General features: G+C 35.2%; 4 protein-coding genes across 5 annotated transcripts; 2 read left to right on the top strand and 2 right to left on the bottom strand.

The window, feature by feature from the left end:
* Positions 1-3157: 3157 nt before the first annotated feature.
* On the top strand, positions 3158-6250 carry LOC111484437 (probable protein phosphatase 2C 4). Its single transcript, XM_023131023.1, has 4 exons — positions 3158-4893; positions 5327-5440; positions 5602-5866; positions 5959-6250. Exons 1-4 carry the CDS (start codon positions 3349-3351, stop codon positions 6072-6074), a joined length of 2040 nt encoding a protein of 679 aa, XP_022986791.1. The 5' UTR covers positions 3158-3348; the 3' UTR covers positions 6075-6250.
* Positions 6251-6800: 550 nt separating this feature from the next.
* LOC111484492 (actin-97-like) lies at positions 6801-9413 on the bottom strand. Of its 2 annotated transcripts, none has more exons than XM_023131121.1 (5): positions 9330-9413; positions 8598-8666; positions 8087-8480; positions 7162-7775; positions 6801-7074 (listed from the first exon to the last, which is right to left on the bottom strand). In XM_023131121.1, exons 2-5 carry the CDS (start codon positions 8655-8657, stop codon positions 7009-7011), a joined length of 1134 nt encoding a protein of 377 aa, XP_022986889.1. In that variant the 5' UTR covers positions 8658-8666; positions 9330-9413; the 3' UTR covers positions 6801-7008. The 2 variants fall into 2 exon arrangements, with proteins under 2 accessions (XP_022986889.1, XP_022986890.1); XM_023131122.1 differs by having other exon boundaries at positions 8598-8670; positions 9330-9409.
* Positions 9414-12798: 3385 nt separating this feature from the next.
* LOC111484531 (uncharacterized protein At3g17950-like) lies at positions 12799-15225 on the top strand. The gene is made up of 3 exons (XM_023131175.1): positions 12799-13085; positions 13242-13391; positions 14739-15225. The coding sequence occupies exons 1-3, from the start codon at positions 13074-13076 to the stop codon at positions 15189-15191; spliced, it is 615 nt and encodes a 204-aa protein (XP_022986943.1). The 5' UTR covers positions 12799-13073; the 3' UTR covers positions 15192-15225.
* A 1492-nt stretch (positions 15226-16717) lies between these two features.
* LOC111484478 (putative E3 ubiquitin-protein ligase XBAT31) lies at positions 16718-19748 on the bottom strand. Its single transcript, XM_023131101.1, has 8 exons — positions 19389-19748; positions 19232-19291; positions 19074-19145; positions 18880-19001; positions 18664-18804; positions 18484-18591; positions 18139-18394; positions 16718-17310 (listed from the first exon to the last, which is right to left on the bottom strand). The coding sequence occupies exons 1-8, from the start codon at positions 19566-19568 to the stop codon at positions 16903-16905; spliced, it is 1347 nt and encodes a 448-aa protein (XP_022986869.1). The 5' UTR covers positions 19569-19748; the 3' UTR covers positions 16718-16902.
* Positions 19749-22825: the final 3077 nt, after the last annotated feature.

The following is a 22825-nucleotide window of genomic DNA, read 5'->3' as shown; positions in this document are numbered from 1 at the left end:
TAATTAAAATTTCAAAATTTTAGTTATTTTTGTAAAAATATTATAGTACATATAAAAATAAAATAATAATAATAATAATGATTCAGACCCTCAATGTTTTTTTGGTCGAATATATAATATAATTTAGATCAAGTATCTCATACCTAGTTATAAGGAGCGTTTTTTCTTTTGTAGGTGGCTAAGTGACTTCATAACCCGAGACAAAATCTAGATAACCCACTGATCATTGGGATCAACCAGGTTGCACTATATTCACATTAACAAAATATTACGCATTTTATTGTTACATTAACCGATATTAAAACAACATATCAGAAACAAAAATATTTAATATACTATAAATACAATACGGTTGAATATCTTTCCCAAGTTTGGGTAGAATATTTGGTCATAAGATTTGACCAAAAATGATTCAAAATTTGGCAATATAAATCAGCAAGTGAAATGACTCTATTGCCCTTTAGTCACTAGTCAATTGGTCAAAACTTCTCGATTTGCCGTATATATATATATACACACGTGTAAAGCAGAGTCCGATTCACGGTCGCTACTATTAACGTGCATATCATTTTTTTAAAAAAAATATTTTATATTGTAAAACAAATTACAAACACACAAAAACCCTAATTAAAATATATTTAAATAAAATTTTATAAATAAGATTTAAACTAGATCAATAATTATTTTCGTGCCCATAAAGTTATTAAATTTGTATAAAATTCGTGGATGTATTCTATAAAACGTACCATCTAACTACCACTTATTAAATACAAAATTAAAATATAATAAAGTTAAGAAATTATATTAAATATTTGAGAGTAAAATTACATTAATCTCCCTTCACCTACACCTAACTTCAAATAATTGTACAAGTCGAAGTAAATTTATGAAAGCACAAGTCAAAATTTGAAGATCCAAACCTAAACCACAATATTTGTGAAGAAAATTAATTATATTATAATACGTTGATTAATAGTTAAACAAAGATTAGTCAATGGACGAGGTTGGATCTCTCCTTCTAGACGGCTCTTTAATTTAATTAATAAATAATCGAATATATTATACATAATCATTATCGCGTTGGGAATCATTATATATATATATATATATATATATATATATATATATATATATATATATATATATATTTATTTATTTATTTATATTTACGTGATATTATTTTATGGTAATTTCATCCATTGTTTTAAATATTTTTCGATCTTCATTAAATAATACAAAATATAAAGTTAGCTAATTAAATAATAATTATGGGTAAGATTAGGATGACAAACCCATTTAGTTTGACTAATTATTTTCTTAATTATTTGTGCACGATTCATATTATAATAATAATTATGTTGGATGATAAAAGTCCCACATGGGCTAATTTTGGAAATGATTATGAGTTTATAAGTAAGAAATACTAACTCTATTGGTATGAGGCCCTTTAAGGAAGCCTAAAGCAAAGTTGGACAATATCATACCTGTGTGGGATGGTAGTTTAGTTTCGTAAGCTTTCCCCACTTGTCATATTTTAAATAATTACGACTTTGATTTATTTTATTAATTATTATCATTCATATGGAAAGTGGACATTAAGCATTTCTTTTACTTCTCAAATTTGACTAATTATAATGAACTTGAATTTTAATGGTTTTATTTTCCACGTGGAGGGTTTCCATGAGTACACGTGTACGGTACCTACGTGTCAATATGAATTCACAATTATTTATCTTTATTTTTAAAATACTTTTTTACAATATTATAAATGGGTCCAATAAATTGACTAATTTGACGTGGAAAAAATTTGCATGGAGAGGAATTTCTTCCTTTTTTTAAAAAAATAAATAAAATGGTTTTATTTTCCACGTGGAGGGTTTCCATGAGTACACGTGTACGGTACCTACGTGTCAATATGAATGGTTTTATTTTCCACGTGGAGGGTTTCCATGAGTACACGTGTACGGTACCTACGTGTCAATATGAATTCACAATTATTTATCTTTATTTTTAAAATACTTTTTTACAATATTATAAATGGGTCCAATAAATTGACTAATTTGACGTGGAAAAAATTTGCATGGAGAGGAATTTCTTCCTTTTTTTAAAAAAATAAATAAAATGGTTTTATTTTCCACGTGGAGGGTTTCCATGAGTACACGTGTACGGTACCTACGTGTCAATATGAATTCACAATTATTTATCTTTATTTTTAAAATACTTTTTTACAATATTATAAATGGGTCCAATAAATTGACTAATTTGACGTGGAAAAAATTTGCATGGAGAGGAATTTCTTCCTTTTTTTAAAAAAATAAATAAAATTATTATATAAAATAGACATGAAAATATTAAAACCATTGGCTTTTTGAATCTACCCAGTTCACACCGTGTTGAAAAAATATTTTATATTTATTATTAGTATTTTGATATATGTATCTATTTAACCCTATTTTCGTGCGGATCAAGTTGACCCGACCAAAAATGTCAACTTACAAATCAACTTTAGCTACTTTGAATGATTCAGATTGTATCGTTAGATAAACATTAACTATCAACCACATCTTCATACCAAATTCAATGAATAATCAACCCGAGGTACTCCCAAAAATAATAATCCAATTTAAAACAGGTATATAAGAGGAATTAAAGGTAATTTATTTCTTTTATGGAATATAGTGGGAAAAAAAAAGTCAAATTTAGCTGCGGGAGGGAGGAATGACTAGGACAGAAAAGTCAACAAAACAATGGGAACTTGCCAGGTGTCGGTCAAGCATTGTTTCATCAAACCAACACGTATGATCCAATGGTGATCCTAACGCGGATTCCCATGCAAACGTTTACTTTTGCCGTTTGACCTTTTTCCTTTATTTTTCTTAATTTCCGGTTGATTAAGTCGCCGATTTATAGGCGTAGAAAACATTTTCCAACGCCGATTCTGGAAACCGGGCCCACTTCGCACGTGCGTCAGCATAATACTTGTCCTCATCCTGTTGAATATGAATGCTAACAATTTTTAAAATATATTTTTTATTTTTTTATTAAACCCTAAATGAAATAAAGACGTCAATATTTGAGTCCGAGTAAAACTTCTAACCTTAGTCAACGCCAGATTCTACCGAAAATAAGGAAATATAAACTTATTTTCTTTTTTTATTTTGTCAGATTTGAAACCAAGACGGCTCGGTGGTTAAAAGTCAACGCCTTTGTCTCTCTTCCCTTTTCCGCGTCGTCTTCTTCTTCATCCTCCCTCTCTGTGGACACTATGAAATATCCAAATCATTAGCTATTTGGGTTACTGAAAAAAAGATTCAATTTTGTTCTTCAAGCTCCAAAGCAGGAATCCCGATGGGTAACGGGATTGGGAAGCTCGGCGTTTGCTTCGCCGGAATCGACGATGGTAAGCGGCGGCCGGATATTTCCGTTCTGATATCGAATCCACTAGATGAAGGATTAGGGCACTCGTTCTGCTATGTCCGGCCGGATCCCTCGAGGCTTTCGTCGTCAAAAGTTCATTCCGAAGAAACCACCACTTTTCGATCAATTTCCGGCGCCGCTGTGAGTGCCAATACATCGACGCCTCTTTCTACTTCTCTTCTTGATCTGTATTCATACAGTAGCATTGATCGAGCGCCGGCTTTTGAAAGCTCGAATTCTTTCGCTTCAATCCCTTTGCAGCCAATCCCTAGAAATATGATCAATTCGGGTCCAATTTCGGGTCCGATTTCGGGGCATTTGGAAAGAGGGTTTTTATCGGGTCCAATTGAGCGAGGGTTCATGTCGGGTCCATTGGATAAAGGGATTTTTTCGGGTCCGCTCGATAATTCTTCATCCACTGAATTTCAGAGGAGTTTTTCTCATGGAGGCGGGTTTAATTCCAGATCTAGATCCAGAAAAAGCCGGTTGATTCGGATTCTTAAAAGTGCAATTCCTAAATCGATTTATCGAGGGAAGAATTCCATTGTGGCTCCGATTAAAGCGGTGAAAGAACCCGATTGGATCGTCATGCCCGAGAAACATAATGAGAATTTGACGGTGAGTAGTTTGAATTTCAGTAGCGAGGGGAGTTTGGAAGATGATGAATCAATGCAGAGCCAAAATCTGCAGTGGGCGCAAGGAAAAGCAGGGGAAGATCGAGTTCATGTCGTAGTTTCTGAAGAACATGGATGGGTTTTCGTTGGGATTTATGATGGATTTAACGGTCCTGATGCTCCTGATTACCTCTTATCGAATTTATACTCCTCTGTTCATAAAGAGCTCAAAGGTTTGTTATGGGGCGAAAACCTCGATTTGGCTGGCGTCCCCGCTCCGGTCACTTCGCCGGTTAATCGGACGGGTGATGCTTGTTCTCGGTGTGTAGAACTAGAGAATCATCCTTCAAGAAGAAGAAAAGGTAAGAATTCAAGAGGCAAATTTAGAGGAGCGGCTGAGAAGTGGGAGGATAATCAGCGGCGGTGGAAATGTGAATGGGATCAGGAAAGATTAGAACTCGATCGGAGATTAAAGGAGCAGTTGAATCGATCTGAATCGAACGGATCGAGATCGATTAATCATTCGGATGTTCTTAAAGCTCTGTCCCAGGCATTGAAGAACACAGAAGAGGCCTATTTGGATATTGCAGACAAGGTGCTCGATGAAAATCCTGAACTAGCTTTGATGGGCTCTTGTGTGCTCGTGATGCTTATGAAGGGTGATGATGTTTATGTTATGAATGTCGGCGATAGCCGAGCTGTTTTAGCGCAGAAGGCCGATCCTGATTACTGGCTCAGGATGATTCGACAGGATTTGGAGAGGATTAATGAAGAACCAGTTCATGACATTGATGCAGCATTCAAGCCTGCTAACCTTGCTGCTTTTCAGCTTTCCATGGATCATAGTACTAATGTTCATGAGGTGATTTGAGTCTGAGTCTTCTTTAGAGAAAGTTCACGTGAGCAAAACATTTCTTATAATAGTGTGAAAATCTCTCCCTAGTAGTCGTGTTTTAAAATCGTGAGGCTGATAGCGATACGTAACGGGCCGAAGAGGACAATTTCTACTTGCGGTGAGATTTGGCTGTTACAAATCAGAGCCAAACACCGGGCAGTGTGCCAAAGAGGAAGTTGGGCCCCCTAGGGGGTGGATTGTGAGATCCCACATCGATTGGAGAGGAAAACAAAATATAAGGGTGTGAAAGCCCTTTCCCTAGTAGACACGTGTTAAAACCGTGTCGCTGATGGCGATATTATAACGGGCCAAAGCACATAATATCTGCTGTTACAGTGCTTTTGTGAATTTTATGCATTGTTGTTGCTTGATTTAGTTCTTGTTGTGATTTGTAATTCAGGAAGTTCGACGAATAAAAAACGAACACCCTGATGATGCCGGTGCCGTGATGAACGACCGTGTGAAAGGCTCGTTGAAGGTTACTCGGGCATTCGGTGCTGGTTTCCTCAAACAGGTTAGTAATCTCTTTAAAATTCCATGTCTTGTTCTTGTATGGATTGTTCTTGATGAACTGAATCATTTTCTTCACCGTGGATCGATACAAAACACGATTTATGCAACCTTCGATCCGATATAGCGGTCGTTAACATAGACCATGTTTGTTCTTACGTGCAGCCAAAATGGAACAATGCATTGTTGGAGATGTTCAGAATAGACTACGTAGGGAGATTGCCATACATCAGTTGTCAGCCATGTCTCTACCACCACAGATTGGGACCAAAAGACAGATTTTTGATACTATCATCTGATGGACTCTACCAGTACTTCACAAACGAAGAAGCAGTTTCCGAAGTCGAGCTTTTCATCACGTTACAACCCGAAGGCGACCCGGCTCAACATCTGATTGAATTACTGCTGTTTCGAGCTGCAAAGCGAGCTGGTACGTAATGTCGCCACCCTTTTCTCGTCTTTACGAAATATGAATGCTGATACATTAAGAATGCTTAACTTGGCTATGGTAATACATTACAGGTATGGATTTCCACGAGCTGCTCGAAATACCGCAGGGCGACCGGAGGAAGTACCACGACGATGTGTCGATCATCGTGATTTCATTAGAAGGGAGGATCTGGAGATCCTGTGTATAAAAGGTCAGGTTTCTTTTAATCTTTATACAGTGATTAAGGTTCTTGGAATTGCCTCAAGATTGATTCTGCAGTTTACTTGGAGGGGCCAAGGGGGGATGTAAAGTGTAAAAAAAACAAAAAAATGTGTCAAAAAAGGAAATTTTGTAATTTCTTAATAATTGATATTCTTTTCTTCTCGTCCCTGGTTGTTTCAAAATTTGCATTTATACCCTTCTTTTATTTGGTAAAAGAATATTAGGAGGGATTTATAATATATTTATAAATTAATTTAATATTCCCAAAAAATTAAAAGAGAGTAAATTAGCTGACTTATTGAATGGTTGGACTAATAAATGGGACAAAGTTAATTCGGTTGACTTATTGAATTAAGATTTACAATTCAATTTTTTAAAAATTACATTTCAAATACTTAAATCTTATTTTTATTTTTAACAGAATAAATAATTAGAAAATTCATTATAAATTTAAAATAAAAATACGTAACTATTCAATTTTTATTTTTACATGATTATATGATTATATTGTAAGCAAAAGAAAAAAAAATAATAAATAAATTTGAATTGATTAAGTTTAATCCATACCAATTTTAAAAAAAAAAAATTGAACTAATTCAATTCATAAAATTTTTATTTATTCAAATTTAAATTTTATATTTAAACCCTTAGCTAGGCATTTTATGATTCTTGTTGTAAGAATATTGTTGGGAAAAACAGTAAGAGAGTTGGATTTAATAAGGCGGTTGGATTTAATATCTCAACAACTGCAAATACAATAGAATATTCAAGAAAAAACGAAAACTAATGCAAATTTCCACCATTAAATTTATAATTTTAGTGGACCAAAAAAAAGATGAACACTCAAAAAATTAGGAATACGCGAGGAACACAAACGAACTGCAATTGTAGTGCCCAAAAAAATAGGTTGTCCGGCAAAATCAGAAGCATTTCCTGTGCACAATGGATGGACCAGATTCATCATACTCTGCCTTTGCGATCCACATCTGCAACCCATTTTAAAATTATTCACATTGAACTGGTTTAATGATACGATAAACAAAGGCAATTATGAACATGAACGCTACTCATACCTGCTGAAACGTGCTAAGTGAGGCCAAAATGGAGCCACCAATCCAGACACTGTACTTTCTTTCAGGTGGTGCTACCACCTTTATTTTCATGCTGCTTGGAGCTAATGCAGCTATTTCCTTGCTCATTCTGTCAGCAATGCCAGGGAACATGGTTGATCCACCACTAAGAACAATATTCCCATACAGATCCTTTCTGATGTCAACATCACATTTCATGATGGAGTTATATGTTGTTTCATGGATACCTGCAGCTTCCATTCCTATCATTGAAGGCTGGAAAAGAACTTCAGGGCATCGGAAACGTTCTGCACCAATTGTGATAACCTGCCCATCAGGCAGTTCATAGCTCTTCTCGACAGATGAAGCATTTTTGGAAGTTTCAAGTTCTTGCTCATAGTCGAGGGCAATATATGCTAGTTTTTCCTTCATGTCCCTCACAATTTCTCGCTCAGCTGAGGTGGTGAAGGAATACCCACGTTCAGTCAAGATTTTCATAAGGCCATCAGTGAGGTCACGGCCAGCAAGGTCAAGACGGAGTATGGCATGGGGGAGAGCATACCCCTCGTAGATTGGGACTGTGTGACTGACACCGTCTCCAGAATCCATAACAATACCTATTGAAAATTTGAACCACATAGATATAGCATTTATGTGAGCATGCAGTAGGGCAAGGATTATACATGATTGAATTTCCTCACTAACAAAAGACGATAGAGCTATAATCATATTATCTGTTTAAAAGCTTATGAACTTGCTTTGTTTAATTTATCTCCGCAGTGCAGTTAAACAATCGTCATATGAGAGTAATTAGCAATTTAATATTTATCTAAGTTGCGAGTTATGGTTCTAATCATGAAAACAAGATGGCAAAAATTTAAAACTTTTTATAAATTCGCTTAACCAAATCAAAGATCGATCTGCTTACCAGTTGTGCGTCCACTAGCATAGAGGGAAAGAACAGCCTGAATGGCAACATACATGGCAGGAGTGTTGAAGGTCTCGAACATAATTTGGGTCATTTTTTCACGGTTTGCCTTTGGGTTCAGAGGTGCTTCCGTGAGTAGGACAGGGTGCTCTTCTGGAGCCACTCGGAGTTCATTGTAGAAGGTATGATGCCAAATTTTCTCCATGTCATCCCAATTACTCACTATACCATGCTCTATGGGATATTTCAAAGTTAATATACCACGTTTCGACTGAGCTTCATCCCCAACATACGCATCCTTTTGCCCCATTCCGACCATCACACCAGTATGCCTTGGTCGACCTACTATACTAGGAAACACGGCCCTTGGAGCATCATCTCCAGCAAAGCCAGCCTAACATTGACCATATCAGTAAAAAAACTCAAAAGATATTCATAACAATAGACATCATAAACATCAGAATAATAGAAGTTTTGCTGAATAGTTTTATTGGATATCTAACAAACACACCTTGACCATTCCTGTTCCATTGTCGCAGACAAGTGGCTGAATATCCTCCCCTTCTGCCATCTTCGATCACTGGCTAAATATAAACATTCAGAACAATAAGCCAGACTTGGAAAAAGAGAGGAAAATCAAGACAGTGTAATCTAATTTGCCATTAGAATTGGCGATCTGCTGTGTTAAGCACAAAAGAATTTACATTTTATGCACATCCTCAATCAGTCTAGAAAGATCCCGATCTGCTAAATTCCCTCACAGACGGTCTTGAGGGCACAAGATGCGTATCTCACAAGTTCAGTACGTGAGATCATTATGATCCAATGCCAGATCATGAATCGCAAATGCAAACAGAGAAATGATGAAACTGATTCACAATAATTTTTGGTCAAATCGAAACAAATGCCATTATTAAAAAAATCAGAAAGACGCTCCTTACTGCATCTCCACATGCAAATGGAAGAAAAAAACACATGCAATCCATCGTAAAGACAAAGAAGATCATAATCAATATAGAAATAACGAAAATATCTGCAGCTGCATGGATTTGAATAATGTAACAAATAGGGACAGGAGTTTCATTCAATGATGCTTCGTACAACATGATCGGAAGAACAATCTAAAAATCGGCAACAACAACAACAACAATATCATAATGCCGCCTAGCGTTACGAAGAATCACATTACAGAAATGTTCTCGGGAAAAAAAGATCAGAATGCACAGAGAAAATCGCATAGCACCTGAAAGATGAACGAAAGCCCGCTAAGGAGAGAAAGAAGAAAGTGGCTACGATCTCAGCTGCCCGCCTTTGCGTTCAAAAATTGCAAATGCATATGGAGCTATGCAGAGTGGAAATTCGGATTTTAAACGAACTCGCAGTTGAAAATCGATCTGTACCGTTGGATGATCTCAAGCGAGATCAAAGCAGACTTAGACACGTGTCGAAATGTTATGGGTTCCCGTGGATACAGGCTGTTTTGTGGTGCTTTCGTCGTCAATAGCAAAGCGAGACGACTGGACCGACTTGCTCCATTCAACAATTGGGCCTTCGGCCCAATTTTGCTACGTGCTTTGTTGGGCCCGGCTGATCAAAGCGAGCCCATTTTGGACCATAATTTTATTTTCAATTCTCATTTATTGTAAAATGTTTTATTTATTTATTACTTTAAAAAGAAAAATAAATGGATAATTTCTCAGTAACAGTCAAGCCCAAGCTCATCGCCAACAGATATTATCTTTTTTTTCAGGTTTTTTTAAAATTTTTAAAACACGTATGTTAGAGAGAGATTTTCACATTTTTTTTCCTTCTCTAATTGATGTGCGATCTTACAATTTACTTCCCTTCAACATCCAGTGTACTTGCGGACACTCGTTCCCTTCTCCAATCTATGTGAGACCCCCAATCTACTCCATTCGAAGCCTAGCGTCTTTGTTGGCTCAATACCTATGTCCACCCCTTTTAGGACTTAACCTCTTGGTTGACACATCGTCTCGTGTCTGGCTCTTATATCATTTATAATGACTTAAGCCTATCACTAGCAAATATAGTTTTTTTTTTTTCTTATTTTCAAAGAATTAATTATTGACATGATTGTTCATAATTATTTTCCATTTCCTAAAAGATATGTTTGGTGTCACATCCCTATCCAATAAATAATTCAACACCATAATTTTCTTATTTATTTATTTATTTATTTTTCCAATTTGTGGTTTTCAATCAAGTTTAAAACGAAAGTAACCGCCAAATTAATAAATTGGGTTTTTTTCGTTATTTATTTATAATATTAATAAATAGTTTTAAACATTGATTTTATCTTTAAATATTCAATTTTTAAAATTACTTTTTTTTCTATTGGTATTTTTTTCATAAATAAATTTATTATTATTATTTTCGCGGCATGAAAATTATTATTATTATTATTATTTAACTGATTTAGAAATTAATTTTCAACGACTGAAATTGAAATTGAAAGTATAGAATTAAAATAAAATGAAATTAAGAGTATAGAGACTTCATATTACTCGATTGTATCGGTTCAGTTTTCTCAATTGAGAAGGCTTCAACGAAAAATTGACTGACTTCTTATTGATTTGTTTCTACTTTTGCACAAACGTTTAGTATCTTTGGTCAAATGTCGACTTTAAAAAGGCAGGAGGAAGATGAGTTGGTGAAACTTGGTCCTTTAGACCTTTAGACCTTTTAATCTGACAACTTTAGCCGTTAGGTGCTCGCACTAGTAGGTGCTACGAGCTCACTATCTCGTGCATCTAACCTACTCGTGCCAAGTTTTCAAGAGAGCTTAGCTTAGTTGACCGGTAATCTATGACCATTTAATAAAATATTATTTCCAAAGCCCTTCTACTTATCATTTGAGTGCAAATAAAGCAATCCTAATTTTATTTTTTTCTAAGCAATTATTAGATTATTACACAATTTATTTATTATTATTATACATTTTGATCGAATTTCATTTATGCAAAATTTTTTAAAAAATTAATGGATAATTTCAATTTATTAATATTTTATAATTATATCTCTAAAATAATAATAATAATAATAATTTTAATATTATAATAAAAATTTGTATAATTTTCGTCTTCAACTCTATTTTCTGTCTAGTTCGAGGCAGGTTCTCTCGTTAAATGAATTATCTCTACTATTATCAGGCTTCTCTCTACATCCCGACCCCATTTTCTGTCTAGTTCGAGGCAGGTTCTCGTTAAATGAATTATCTCTACTATTATCAGGCTTCTCTCTACATCCCGACCCTGTTTAACTAATGAGAAGAAATCTCTTTTCCGCTCACTGTCCATTCTCTGTCTAGTTCGAGGCAGGTCTTCCCGCTCAATGACTATCTCTAATGTCATCCAACTTTTCTCTTGTTTATGGGTCGTTGCCCATTTGTCGAGACCTATTTTTGAAGTTTGAAAAACATAAATTTGAGGTACGGTTCAGTTTCTCTCCAATAATTCATTCGAGTAAACGAGTAAACGACTTTGTGGATGATTTCAATGCGGAACCTTTTTCTCTTTTTTCTCTATAAAAGTCCAATCAATAATCCATTACTATCATAAAATGCCCTTGCCCTAATAAATTTCAACGTAGATTCTTTTTCCCTTTTGGAAGCCAAGTGATTGAGAGACCCATAATGGAGCAATTTGAAGATCCTAAAGAAGACAAGTTTGAGATTTTACTCTCCACTTTGGAGCTCCGGCTGCCATTGTCGAGTTTTTGTTTACGACCCGAGGAGGAAGAAGAAGACGACGACGAGGCTCGGCCCGATGATTTGGTGAAGACTCCAAGATCTTTGGAACCTGCAGCGATTCTCGAGTGTCCGCCGCCGCCGAGAAAACCGAGGCGGCTCCCGTCGGTGAGGAAACGGAAGGCCAGCGGCCGGTTGACTTTTATGCCTCATGATTACGTATTCGGGGAAATGAAGTCGTCGGAGGTTCTGTTTCCTTCGAATCTTTTTGGCGATAAGATTGTTAAGAAGGTTAAACGATTAGTCGAATGACGTGAAACGACATGTCGTCGTTAGTTTATGTAATTTTAATATTTAATGCAAACTGCATGGGTTTCCTAATTTAATTCTTTTCTTTTTTTTTTCATTTCTTTTCTATTTCTGGCATAAATTTCATACTTAATAATGGTAACCATTAAAATTAATTATAATCTTTTATATATTAATATTTTGACAATTTATTGATATAAATAGACTTTTTATTTATTTATTTATTATAATTTTAAATTAGCAGAAATTTAAATATTGAAATGAATGGAATCAACATGGGCTTCTACACTCGATCCATTGGGCCTTGGGCCTAATACAGTAAGAAATTGGGCCTTTAGAATATTGTGAAGCCCACTTCACGGCCCAAATTAAAAGGGAATAAATCAAAATTATAGAAAAAGAATTATTTATTTATTATACACAAAAATTGAAGATCATTAAAATTTGATCATGGGGTAAAGAGACTTCAATTTCTCTTTCCCATTCTACCCTTTCCCCCCTTCTAAATTCTACCCGATCATCAGGGTCAAAATCGACAAATTTAAGGGAGACAGGTACTGAAATTTGGGCTTTGCTTTTTTCAATAATATTATGCCAAAAGAAACGATTCCTCTGTTAAATTTGTAGTAAAAAAAGTAAAAAAAAAAGGTTAAAAAATAATAATAATTAATAATGGTAATAAATTACGCACTTTTTTGACCGATTTGGAGGGATGGACCCCGAAAGACCGAACTCCATGAAATTGGAATGAAATGGTTTCGTCTTCTTCTTCGTCTTCCTCTGCTCTCCCCTGTTCATTGATTGATTTGTGTTCTTTGAAATGCATCATCCAGTGGAGAAGAGATTGACAGCTCCTCTGTGTGAAACGAAATTTGATTCTTGAGGTGGGCTTCGATCGGACAGTGGGGTTTCTAGGTTCTTCAAAAAAATCAACTGTCCCGGCATTTCATCGAGCACCTGGCGTGCACACACATGGCTCAACAGGTACTTCATTTGTTTCCTCTTTCACGTTCATTTGGATTTTCCCCTCCGAATGCTTTCTGATGTGGGGCTTCTCTCTCTGACTGTGTTTTCTCCTTTTTCCATTATCTGATTGCTGTTTGGATTTTTGAATTCGCTTTCTCGTTGATTTGATTGAAGGGAGAGGGGTGGCCTCTTGGTCTACAGCCTTTGAATGTAAGAGTCGGGGTACCTGGAAATCGAGACTGTTCGGGATCAGTGTCTTTCAACACTTTGATGACGGCTTCTCCTGTTTCATTCACTGATTCTTCAACCGATTTGGACACTGAGGTCTGTAGTTTGATTGATTATCGTACTTATTTACCTTGTTTTTTAGTGGTATTGGCAACCAAATGATGTCTGCTCTGAGACCCTGCATGTTATTATTGCTTTCTTTAATATCCGTGAGTGTCTGGACTAGTTTGCGCCCACCCCCAACTATTCTCATACTACAATCGTCTAATCCTATCGATAATACATTTGGTTGCCAAGATAAGTGGTGAAGTATATAAACTTCTAGATCACTCATGTCCTTTTAAGTGGTTCTTATGGTGCATTAGGTGAATCCGTGATTGTTCAGTTTCTGTAGTATGGGGGCTTTGTATTTAGGCCCCCCTCTCGTACACTACCGGTTAGGTAAGAAACAAATTAAGGTTTGTGCGAGAGGGGCAAGAATCGGGTAACGCTGAGATAAGTGATTCAAAATCATTTATGACCCGAATCAAAAGTATGTTGTGCAATCTTTTAACAGTGAGAAAAACTTAGTGGCAGAGGTATCCCACTCTTTTTTCATGAAATCTCAATGTCCACAACTGGAAAAGGATGAATGAATGTATACTTTCATGTTATTGCATTATAAGTTAAGCATACGCTTTTCGCTTCATAAGTAGGAAGAGACAAGTGTAACGGTCAAAACCTCGCTAGTAGATATTGTCTTGTTTGAGTTTTTCCTTTCTGACTTTCATTCAAAGTTTTTAAAATGCGTTTGCTAGTGAGAGGTTTTCATACCCTTGTAAAGAATGGTTCGTTCTCCTCCTTAACAGATGTGAATCTCACAATCCACCCCCTTCGGAGCCCGCCTACCTAACTTATTAGAAAAGATCCGATAGATAGCAGCTACCTAAGGCGCTTAGGCCCCCTTCACCAATCATGTTCACGTCCTTGCTGACACTCGTTCCCTTCTACAATCGATGTGGGACCTCCCAATCCACTCCCCTTCGGAACCCAACGTTCTTGTTGACACACCGTCTCGTGCCCACTCCCTTCTGGGCTTTGCCTCCTCGGTGACATATCGTCTGGTGTCTAGCTCTAGTACCATTTGTAACAGTCCAAGCTCACTATTAGTAGATATCGTCTTTTTTGGACTTTTCCTTTCGAGCTTCCCCTCAAAGTTTTTAAAACGTGTCTGCTAGGGAGAGGTTTCCATACCCTCGTAAAAAATACTTCGTTCTCCTCTCCGACTAATATGAGATCTCATATTAAGAGATCAACGAGAATTGCTAGAGAGAATCCCTTGTAATCTTATGGACTTGGCTCAGATTATGGCCATCCATTAGATACGTAATGCATATGAAAGATTGATGCTCAAGATTCACTTTCAGTCTTGACTCATGACAGTCAATGGTGTTATTGTTGCAGTCAACAGGATCTTTCTTCCATAACAACAGCATCACACTTGGGAGTCTCATAGGAGTTTCAAACATTTTGGAGCTCTCAAGAAGATCAATCAGGGGAAGAAGAACAGAGGGCACAAATGGCAAGAGGAGCAATGCCAGGTCTAGAACATGGCTTTTCTTTTTGTGTTCAAGGGAGATTACCGACGTCGATAGCATCGACAACAGCCCATCGTTAGGCCACTTCCTGGCAGAAGAACGACGAGCAGCCGACGAAAATAGGAGAAATCAAGGTTTTGAATTAGAATTAGCTGAGTCTGCTCCAGAACCAAGCTCCCTATTCATCAATGGCTGTGTGGCGCCTCCTCAATGTAGCCTTGATTCAGATGCTGAAAGTGGGAGAAATGGAGGAACTGAGCCTGCAAATGACAGTAGAGTTGCACTGCTTTGTGCTTGCATTTGTGGACACATCATGTGAATGTTTTTTTTTTATTTTTATTTTTTATTTTTATTTTTAAATTTTACAACGATTAAATTACAAATTTAGTCTTCGTTATTTCGTTCATGAATTTTGATATATTTTAAAATTTATGGATTTACTATAAAATTTAGGATTTATTAGATAATTTTGTAAAATGGAGAGATTTTATATTAAAACTATTATTAATTTTGTATAATCATGGAATTATATTAAATCTTGATAAATAAAATATCTATTATTATATTTTTTAAAATTAAAATTTTACATTCCACACTCACACGTGTTGGATAAAAGATAAATAAACAAGGTAAAATTTATAATTTGATCCATATTATAAATTTGTTTAATATGAATTTAAAATTTTGGAAAGATTAAGGGTGGCAGTGACAAATTTTCCCTTCTTATCCTTTCACATTTATGAGAAATTATTATACATTATCTTAAATTGAGTTTTTTTTTTTATTATTTTATTTTCATTTTTTACAATAATTCTCTTCCCATTTATTTATTAATGTAATACATAATGAAACAAAGATCTCACACGTATATATGGATAAGTTTTTGGTATGTGTAAATTAGAACTTAATTTATATTCTTATTTTTTATTTTTAAAATACAAATCCATGATATTACATAGAATAGTATTAAATTCAAATATAAAAATTAATAATAATAATAACTAAAATACTTTTTTAATTCAAAATAATTTCACATCATGAAAAATCTTAATTTTTTTTGTTTTTTTTTGTGTGTGTGTGTTTATATTTAAGACGTTTCTTGAAAACTATATTATACGAATAATAATAATAATAATAATAATAATATATTTGAAATAACAGAAAAATTAAAATAATAATAATAATAATAATAATAATAATAATAATAATAGGAAGCTCCACCTAATGACCTAACTCATTTATACAAATATTATTTGGAGTGATGACTCATTTTCAATATGATTTCACATAATTATTAAGCTAATAATTTAATCACCGAAATTTGATTTGGCATTTTGAACTCATTTAAAAAAAAAAAACTTAATTTGGCCTTTTATTTTAATTATTATTTATTTTATTAGTAAATGAAAAGTTTACGCAATTGTCTGATAACGAATCGCGGAATACATTATTAGAATCAGCCTTGCACGCGTCGTTCTTAACCCTTCCCTCCACGTCACTTCCACGTGTCAACATCTCCCCCTTCTCGTGTTCCTTACATGTCTGACGTCATAAAAATTATTAATTATCCCAATCATTTATTATTTAATTGAAGACACCATCACGTGACCTCCCTACACCCACGTGACCCCTACCTTGACTCCTTCAAGAATTTAGATATTTTTCATTCTTTTTAGTAAATATTTTGATTTTTTTTTTTTTTTTTTTTTTTTTTTTTTTTTTTTTTTTTTTTTTTTTTTTTTTTTTTTTTTTTTTTTTTTTTTTTTTTTTTTTTTTTACTTTTGACTTTTTCAATATAAATTTAGACAAACCATATTACAACAAAACATGACCCACACAGATAAAAGTCACCAACCCAACTCATTTCTTGGCTTAATATCTTTCTCATTTCCCAATTCTACAAGCAACACTTTTTTTTGGCTTTTTATTTTCATTCGTTCTATGTTTTATGTATTTGATAGGTCCGACGCCAAAAGTCTAAGTAATTCAAACTTTTGACCTTTCGACAATGCGGGAAAAAGGATCTTGGTTTAACCAAGCTTATCAACGAATTCATCCTCTTCTGCAGCTATTCGTCCTGAGCTCCGACCACCGCTGATCTTCCCAAATGGGGTCATCGATGACAACCCTTTGAAGCTACTACTGCCACCTTCACAGAAGTTGTGGGACTTCCTTCCCTTTCTCTGCTTAGAGTTATTAGTTTCATGGTCGTCAACTTCCTCCTTTGTTTTAGTTTTCTTGACAACTAAGTGGATAATGTTGCTTCGGCAAAACGGGCAAACCGGAGGCGTCAAGCACGCCGTGGCTGGGTTCGGTTTGCTATGGCAGCAAAGGGAAAGAGTGCATTGAGCACACATGACATGGCCACAGTTTTGGACTTCAATTGTGGAAGGTTGCTCAAAGCAAATGGAGCATAGCTCTGCATCTCCATCACTGATCTGCAAAGAAGTAAAGTTTCCCAATGCATAAAAAGATCTCAAAAGCAATTCAAAATCTCACCTAATCAATGGAATGACAGAATCACATTAAAAAGGAGTGTGGGGACGTGAGATCCCACATCGGTTGGAGAGAGGAACGAAGCATTCCTTCTAAGGGGGTGAGAATCTTTCCCTAACAGACACGTTTTAAAACCTTGAGAGAAAACCCGAAAGAGAAAGCCCAAAGACAACAATATCTACTAACGGTGGACTTAGACTATTACAGAGTGGAGACGTGAGATCCCACATCGGTTGGAGAGAGGAACAAAGCATTCCTTCTAAGGGTGTGGAATTCTTTCTCTAACGGACGCGTTTTAAAACCTTTAAGGAAAACTCGAAAGGAAAAGTCCAAAGACAACAATATCTATTACAGAGAAGATAATAATTTTCCACAGCTCAGAAGTAAAGAGAGTTGATAATTGAAACTGCAGATATTGGGACCATTCATCACGTGTCTTCTAATAGCCTAAGATCAAAAAGCTCTCTAAGAAACAAATGAGAAGTCCAAATTACATCAGAGATGCTTTCAGATGTAAAGTGAAGGCCGCCAAATTGGGAAAGCAATGCCACTAATGGTGTGCAAGGACAAAACACCACCAAGTGACCTGATGAAGGGTTCCAAAAGCTTCGAAATCCTATCAGTCACCATAGCTTTGTTTCATTAATTCTTACTCGAAAATTTTGAATCTAAACGCAACTTCATAACGTCGAATAACGAACAGCTATCGTGTTTAAAACCTACTCAATAAGTTAAAGACATACTATAATGACAAACAAATTCTTGATTACCTCAGACAAACTGTCGTCCACTGCATCAGAATGTGATGGAGAGGAAAATTCATGAGAATTTGTCTTCAAGATGCTCTTCTCTCTCTCCCTGTTGGCCTCCATTAAAGCCTGTTCTAATAAAGCTTTTGCTTCTTGATTAAGCTCATTGATAAATTTCAAGGGTGATGGCCAAACAAGCGGCTCAGTGGATGAAGGATTCAGCAAGGCTGCACAGGTTCCATGTTTATGCTTCATAGCAATTACATAAGGAATTCTCCTGTATATAGATCGAGAGCGAGGCGTTAATTAGGCGGGCGTTCATGCAGCTAAAGCAAGATTATGATATCAATAAGTGTTCTATGATACCCAGAGGAATCTCTTTGAAGACGATCTGCCCCCCAAGCCAACAATTCCCTAATGCAATCCAAAGACCCCCCACGGGCTGCCAAATGAAGGGGTGTACTTCCTTGGCATCTGTTCATAGAGATTTGTTAACTCCAACTTTAAACGAAAGAAAGCTGAAAATACTTGATATAGAAAGTATACCCATATCCACCAGTTGAAGCACCAACAAGAGCTCCATTATCCAACAGAATATGAATGCATTCAGGTCGTCTTTGACGAGCTGCTAAGTGCAAAGGGGTTGCTCCCTTACCATCTCTAATATTCACAAATCGTACAAATCCCCTAATTCATAATGAGTTAATCAAGGGTTTTAAGCAGAAATTTGAAGATGTATTTGTTAAAAGGAGCAATAAGTACCAAGAAGCAGCTACAGGGCTTGATTGAGCTGCAGAAAGAATGGCTTCTAGGCAATCAAAATGGCCATAATAAGCAGCATAATGCAAGCAAGTTCGCCCGTTAAGGGAATCAAACTTCAAAATCTGAAAAGATTTGTGCATAAATTAGTATTGAAAATTAGGATTTGTAAACCTCGAAAGAAATGGAATCTATACATTTGCTCCAACTTCAAGGAGCTTCCTCAAACAGGAGATCTTCCCATGCATTGCTGCCAACATAAGCGGAGTCTGAAACAAATATTCACATTCAGGAATCAAAAACAATTTCAAAGTAACTGATAATTTAAATTTAAATTCAAAGAAGAAGCGTCCACCTGTTTGTGACGATTCAACAAATCCGGATTAACAGATCGTTCCAAAAGCAAAGAGAGGATCTAACAATGACAAAACATCACACTCAAAATCAAACGAAATAATCACCAAAATGAAACGAAATCCCAATCAAACAACGAGCAAAACACAAGAACAGACCTCGATCTGACCATTAGCAGCGGCAATATGCAGCGGAGATTGACGATCATAAAGAGTGGTATTAAGCAACATAGATGGTTTGTTCTTCAAGAAAACTTCAACCATCGCCAAATCTCCACACTGCACAGCACTAAACAATCCATTCTCATGACTCGCACTGCAACTCAGCCCCTGGCCCATCTTCTTCCTCTGTTCAAATCGCTCAGTACAGAGCAGAAGCAACTCAACAGAGGCCACCGCCGTAGCCTCCGACCTCCATTAAAGCACCACTTTAATCAGAAATGGAGGCCACTGCCATGGGAGACGAAGAGGTCCATGAGGACCATTACTAAATACTATCGGGTCCCAAAAGGGGGTAATGGAGAAGCATGAAATTGGGGGGAGAGAGAAAGAGAGAGAGAAGCTGACCGTACCAGTAAGGGCAGTTGGAATGGTGACTGCGGGCAGAGATCAGATATTTTTCGGGCAGACAGATTCCTAATGTTGCGGAATTGGCCAACAAGTCATACACTAATATTGATTAATTAATTTCTCTAAAACTGATTTTCTTTTTTATTTTACTAATTTTTTTTAAATTAAATTATGTGATGCTTTGCACTTGTCTAAAAAATTAGGTTAATTTTATTAAATAATAATTTTAGTAAATCAAGGAGAGCAGGCTTTTGAATTTAATTATTTTGCTATTTTATATTTAATAGTTTTTTTTTGTATTTTTTTTTTTATAGAAAATAATGGTAAATTGTTTATTTGTCTTTTCGAGAAAATGGAAATGAATAATATATGTCTTCCACTTTAGTTCGAAGAAAACATCAATTCACATTACTATTTCTTTTATTAAAAAAAATTGAAATAAAAAAATAATTAAATTTTGAATTAAAAACAGAATTTTCATTAATTTTCACTTTTGATGTTTTAACTAATTAATTAATTTTGATTGTTATGAAAAATTAATTAACCTAATTTATTTATTTTAAATTAATTAATAGAAATGAACTCAATACAATATATATGGAAAGTGAGTATCTCGAATCATAAGGACTATTGGAAACAAAAGCCCAGAAAGGGCAAAATGGTAATATTTAGAAATATAAAGACGAGATAAAAAGTAAACACAAAATTCAGTGGTATAATGTATAATATATTGAAACTTAAAGAACCAAATATAAACTATTTTTAAAGTTCAGAAACTTGAGATTAAGAACAAAATGTAAGCGACAACCAGATGAACATTATTTTTTTAAAATATGTATACAAATTATTAATCGATTAAAAAGGAGAGAAATTGAATGGAGAATGGAATTTGTATGGCATGACTCAACAACTTCATTGCGTAAAAAGCAAGATGATAAACAAGTTACAACTCAACGTTACATTATTTTTGTGATTTATTGTCAAATTTGATGCTCTCTACTTTAATTTCTTTTTATAGCCTATAGTTTTAATTTGTGAAACTTAACTACTTTGAAAATGATTTGAAAATGAAATAATTGCGCATGATATTCCTATATAGCACGCAATTCGAGAGTGAGAAAACTTCAAATAATTAGTAATCTTTGAAATATTTTCTAATAGAGATGGTAGAACAATCCTTACAAATGTGGTGTTCTTATCCTAAGATACACCATACGAGATAAGAAGAAACTAAATGACTAAAATAGTCAAAAAGAGAGAAAATTTTAAAAGTATGAGGATTAAAATGAACAAATACTTGAAATACTTAGAATAAATGACCGAGCTATAGTTTTAATCCATTTATATTCGGTCCAAAATTATGCTCATAACCTAAGTTATATCATTAATTTCTTTAAAAAGAACAGAGTCTAGGGAGTATGAGCATAAGCCTAGAGCCTATAAAATTGGCTTTTTCTCTTAATTGAAGTCTTTAATGCTAGCATTCCCTACTTCCAGCATCCAAAACTCTTTTCTCCCACCCCCTAAAATGGTAAGAGAATAAAGGGTTTAATAATAAGGTCTAAGTAAAGCAAACATTGATTAGGAGAGATAATAGCATTTGATAATGAGGTCTAAGTAAAGCAAACACAATGTTACTTTTTAACTTATTACTCTCTAAGAGTATCAAACTTTTTACTGTGTTACTAAGAATTACCATTTTGTTATCATAATTGTTGTCCCCCTTCAGATCTTTTTCTTTTCCTGGTCTTAATATTTGCATACTTAGCCTAATTATTCTGCTAATCTCATGCTCTAATCTCAAACGCAGTAAGCTCACTCCCTATCCTAGTTGCCCACTGCCACTTCCATTAACTATGTATGTTCCTCAGACCAATCTACTTATATAATTATAATAGCTCAAGCTTATCGCTAGTAGATATTGTCTGCTTAGGCCTATTACGTATCGTAGTCAGTCTCATAGTTTTAGAAAGTGTCTACTAAGGAGAGGTTTCCACACATTTATAAGAAATGCTTCATTTCCTTTTCCAACTGATGTGAGAGATCTCACAATCCACTCCCTTGGGGCCCAGCGTCTTCGCTGGCACACCGCCGGGTGACTGGCTCTAATACCATCTGTAATAGCTTAAGCCCATCGCTAGCAGATATTGTCCACTTAGGCTCATTACGTATCGCTGTGAGCCTCACAGTTTTAAGACACGTCTACTAAGAAGAGGTTTTCACACCCTTGTAAGGAATGCTTCGTTCCCCTCTCCAACCGACGTGGATCTCACAATAGCCTTCATTTTCTAAGTAATAACAAATAACAAAAAGCATAAGAGAATAAGCAAGTAAGAAGAGAGATGGACTTATATGGTTGCTTCAATGAACTTCATTCTCCTTGTCAGTGAGATTGTAAGTTGCTCCTTTGTGTTCGAAACTCGGTCTATGCTAATCAAATTTCCTGAGGATACAAAGCTTGGAACTAAATAGAGTGGTTAGAATTATGATCGAGCATGCTTTGTTTCCTATATGTTCTTTAAGAATATATAAGATCTATATGTTCTTTAAGAATATATAAGATCACAGAAAATTAAAGTAAGAATTCGTTGTCCGAGAATGGTCCGTTATAACACCACTCTCATCGTTTTGACGCCATAAACTCCTCCACATTCTGTAAAACTCCTTTGTCATATGGGTTTCTGAGCCTCATTTCACTGGACCTTTGACCTGAGGACCGAGTTACACAACAATTATATAAAAATATTCATTCCTATAACTAAAGTCATAAAGCTCTGCAATGTAATCTTACCCTGCTCAGAATGAACAAAATTTGAAATTCTCAGTTCCTCTTCCAGTGAATCTGAAACGGAGGTTGACCCATGTGGTGAAATGAACAAAACATTGAAAGAAAAAGCTTTAGAAAGCAGATAAGTTCTATTAGTGAAACGGTGTGTGAGAAGATCCCACGTTGGTTGGAGAGGGGAACGAAACATTCTTTATATGATGTGGAAACTCTTTCTAATTGACGTGTTTTAAAATCTTTA

Source organism: Cucurbita maxima, unplaced genomic scaffold, assembly GCF_002738345.1.
Source record: "Cucurbita maxima cultivar Rimu unplaced genomic scaffold, Cmax_1.0 Cma_Scf00009, whole genome shotgun sequence".
NCBI classification, from domain to species: Eukaryota; Viridiplantae; Streptophyta; class Magnoliopsida; order Cucurbitales; family Cucurbitaceae; genus Cucurbita; species Cucurbita maxima.
Note: the sequence above shows the minus strand (reverse complement) of the source record. Positions and strands in the feature narration are given on the sequence as shown.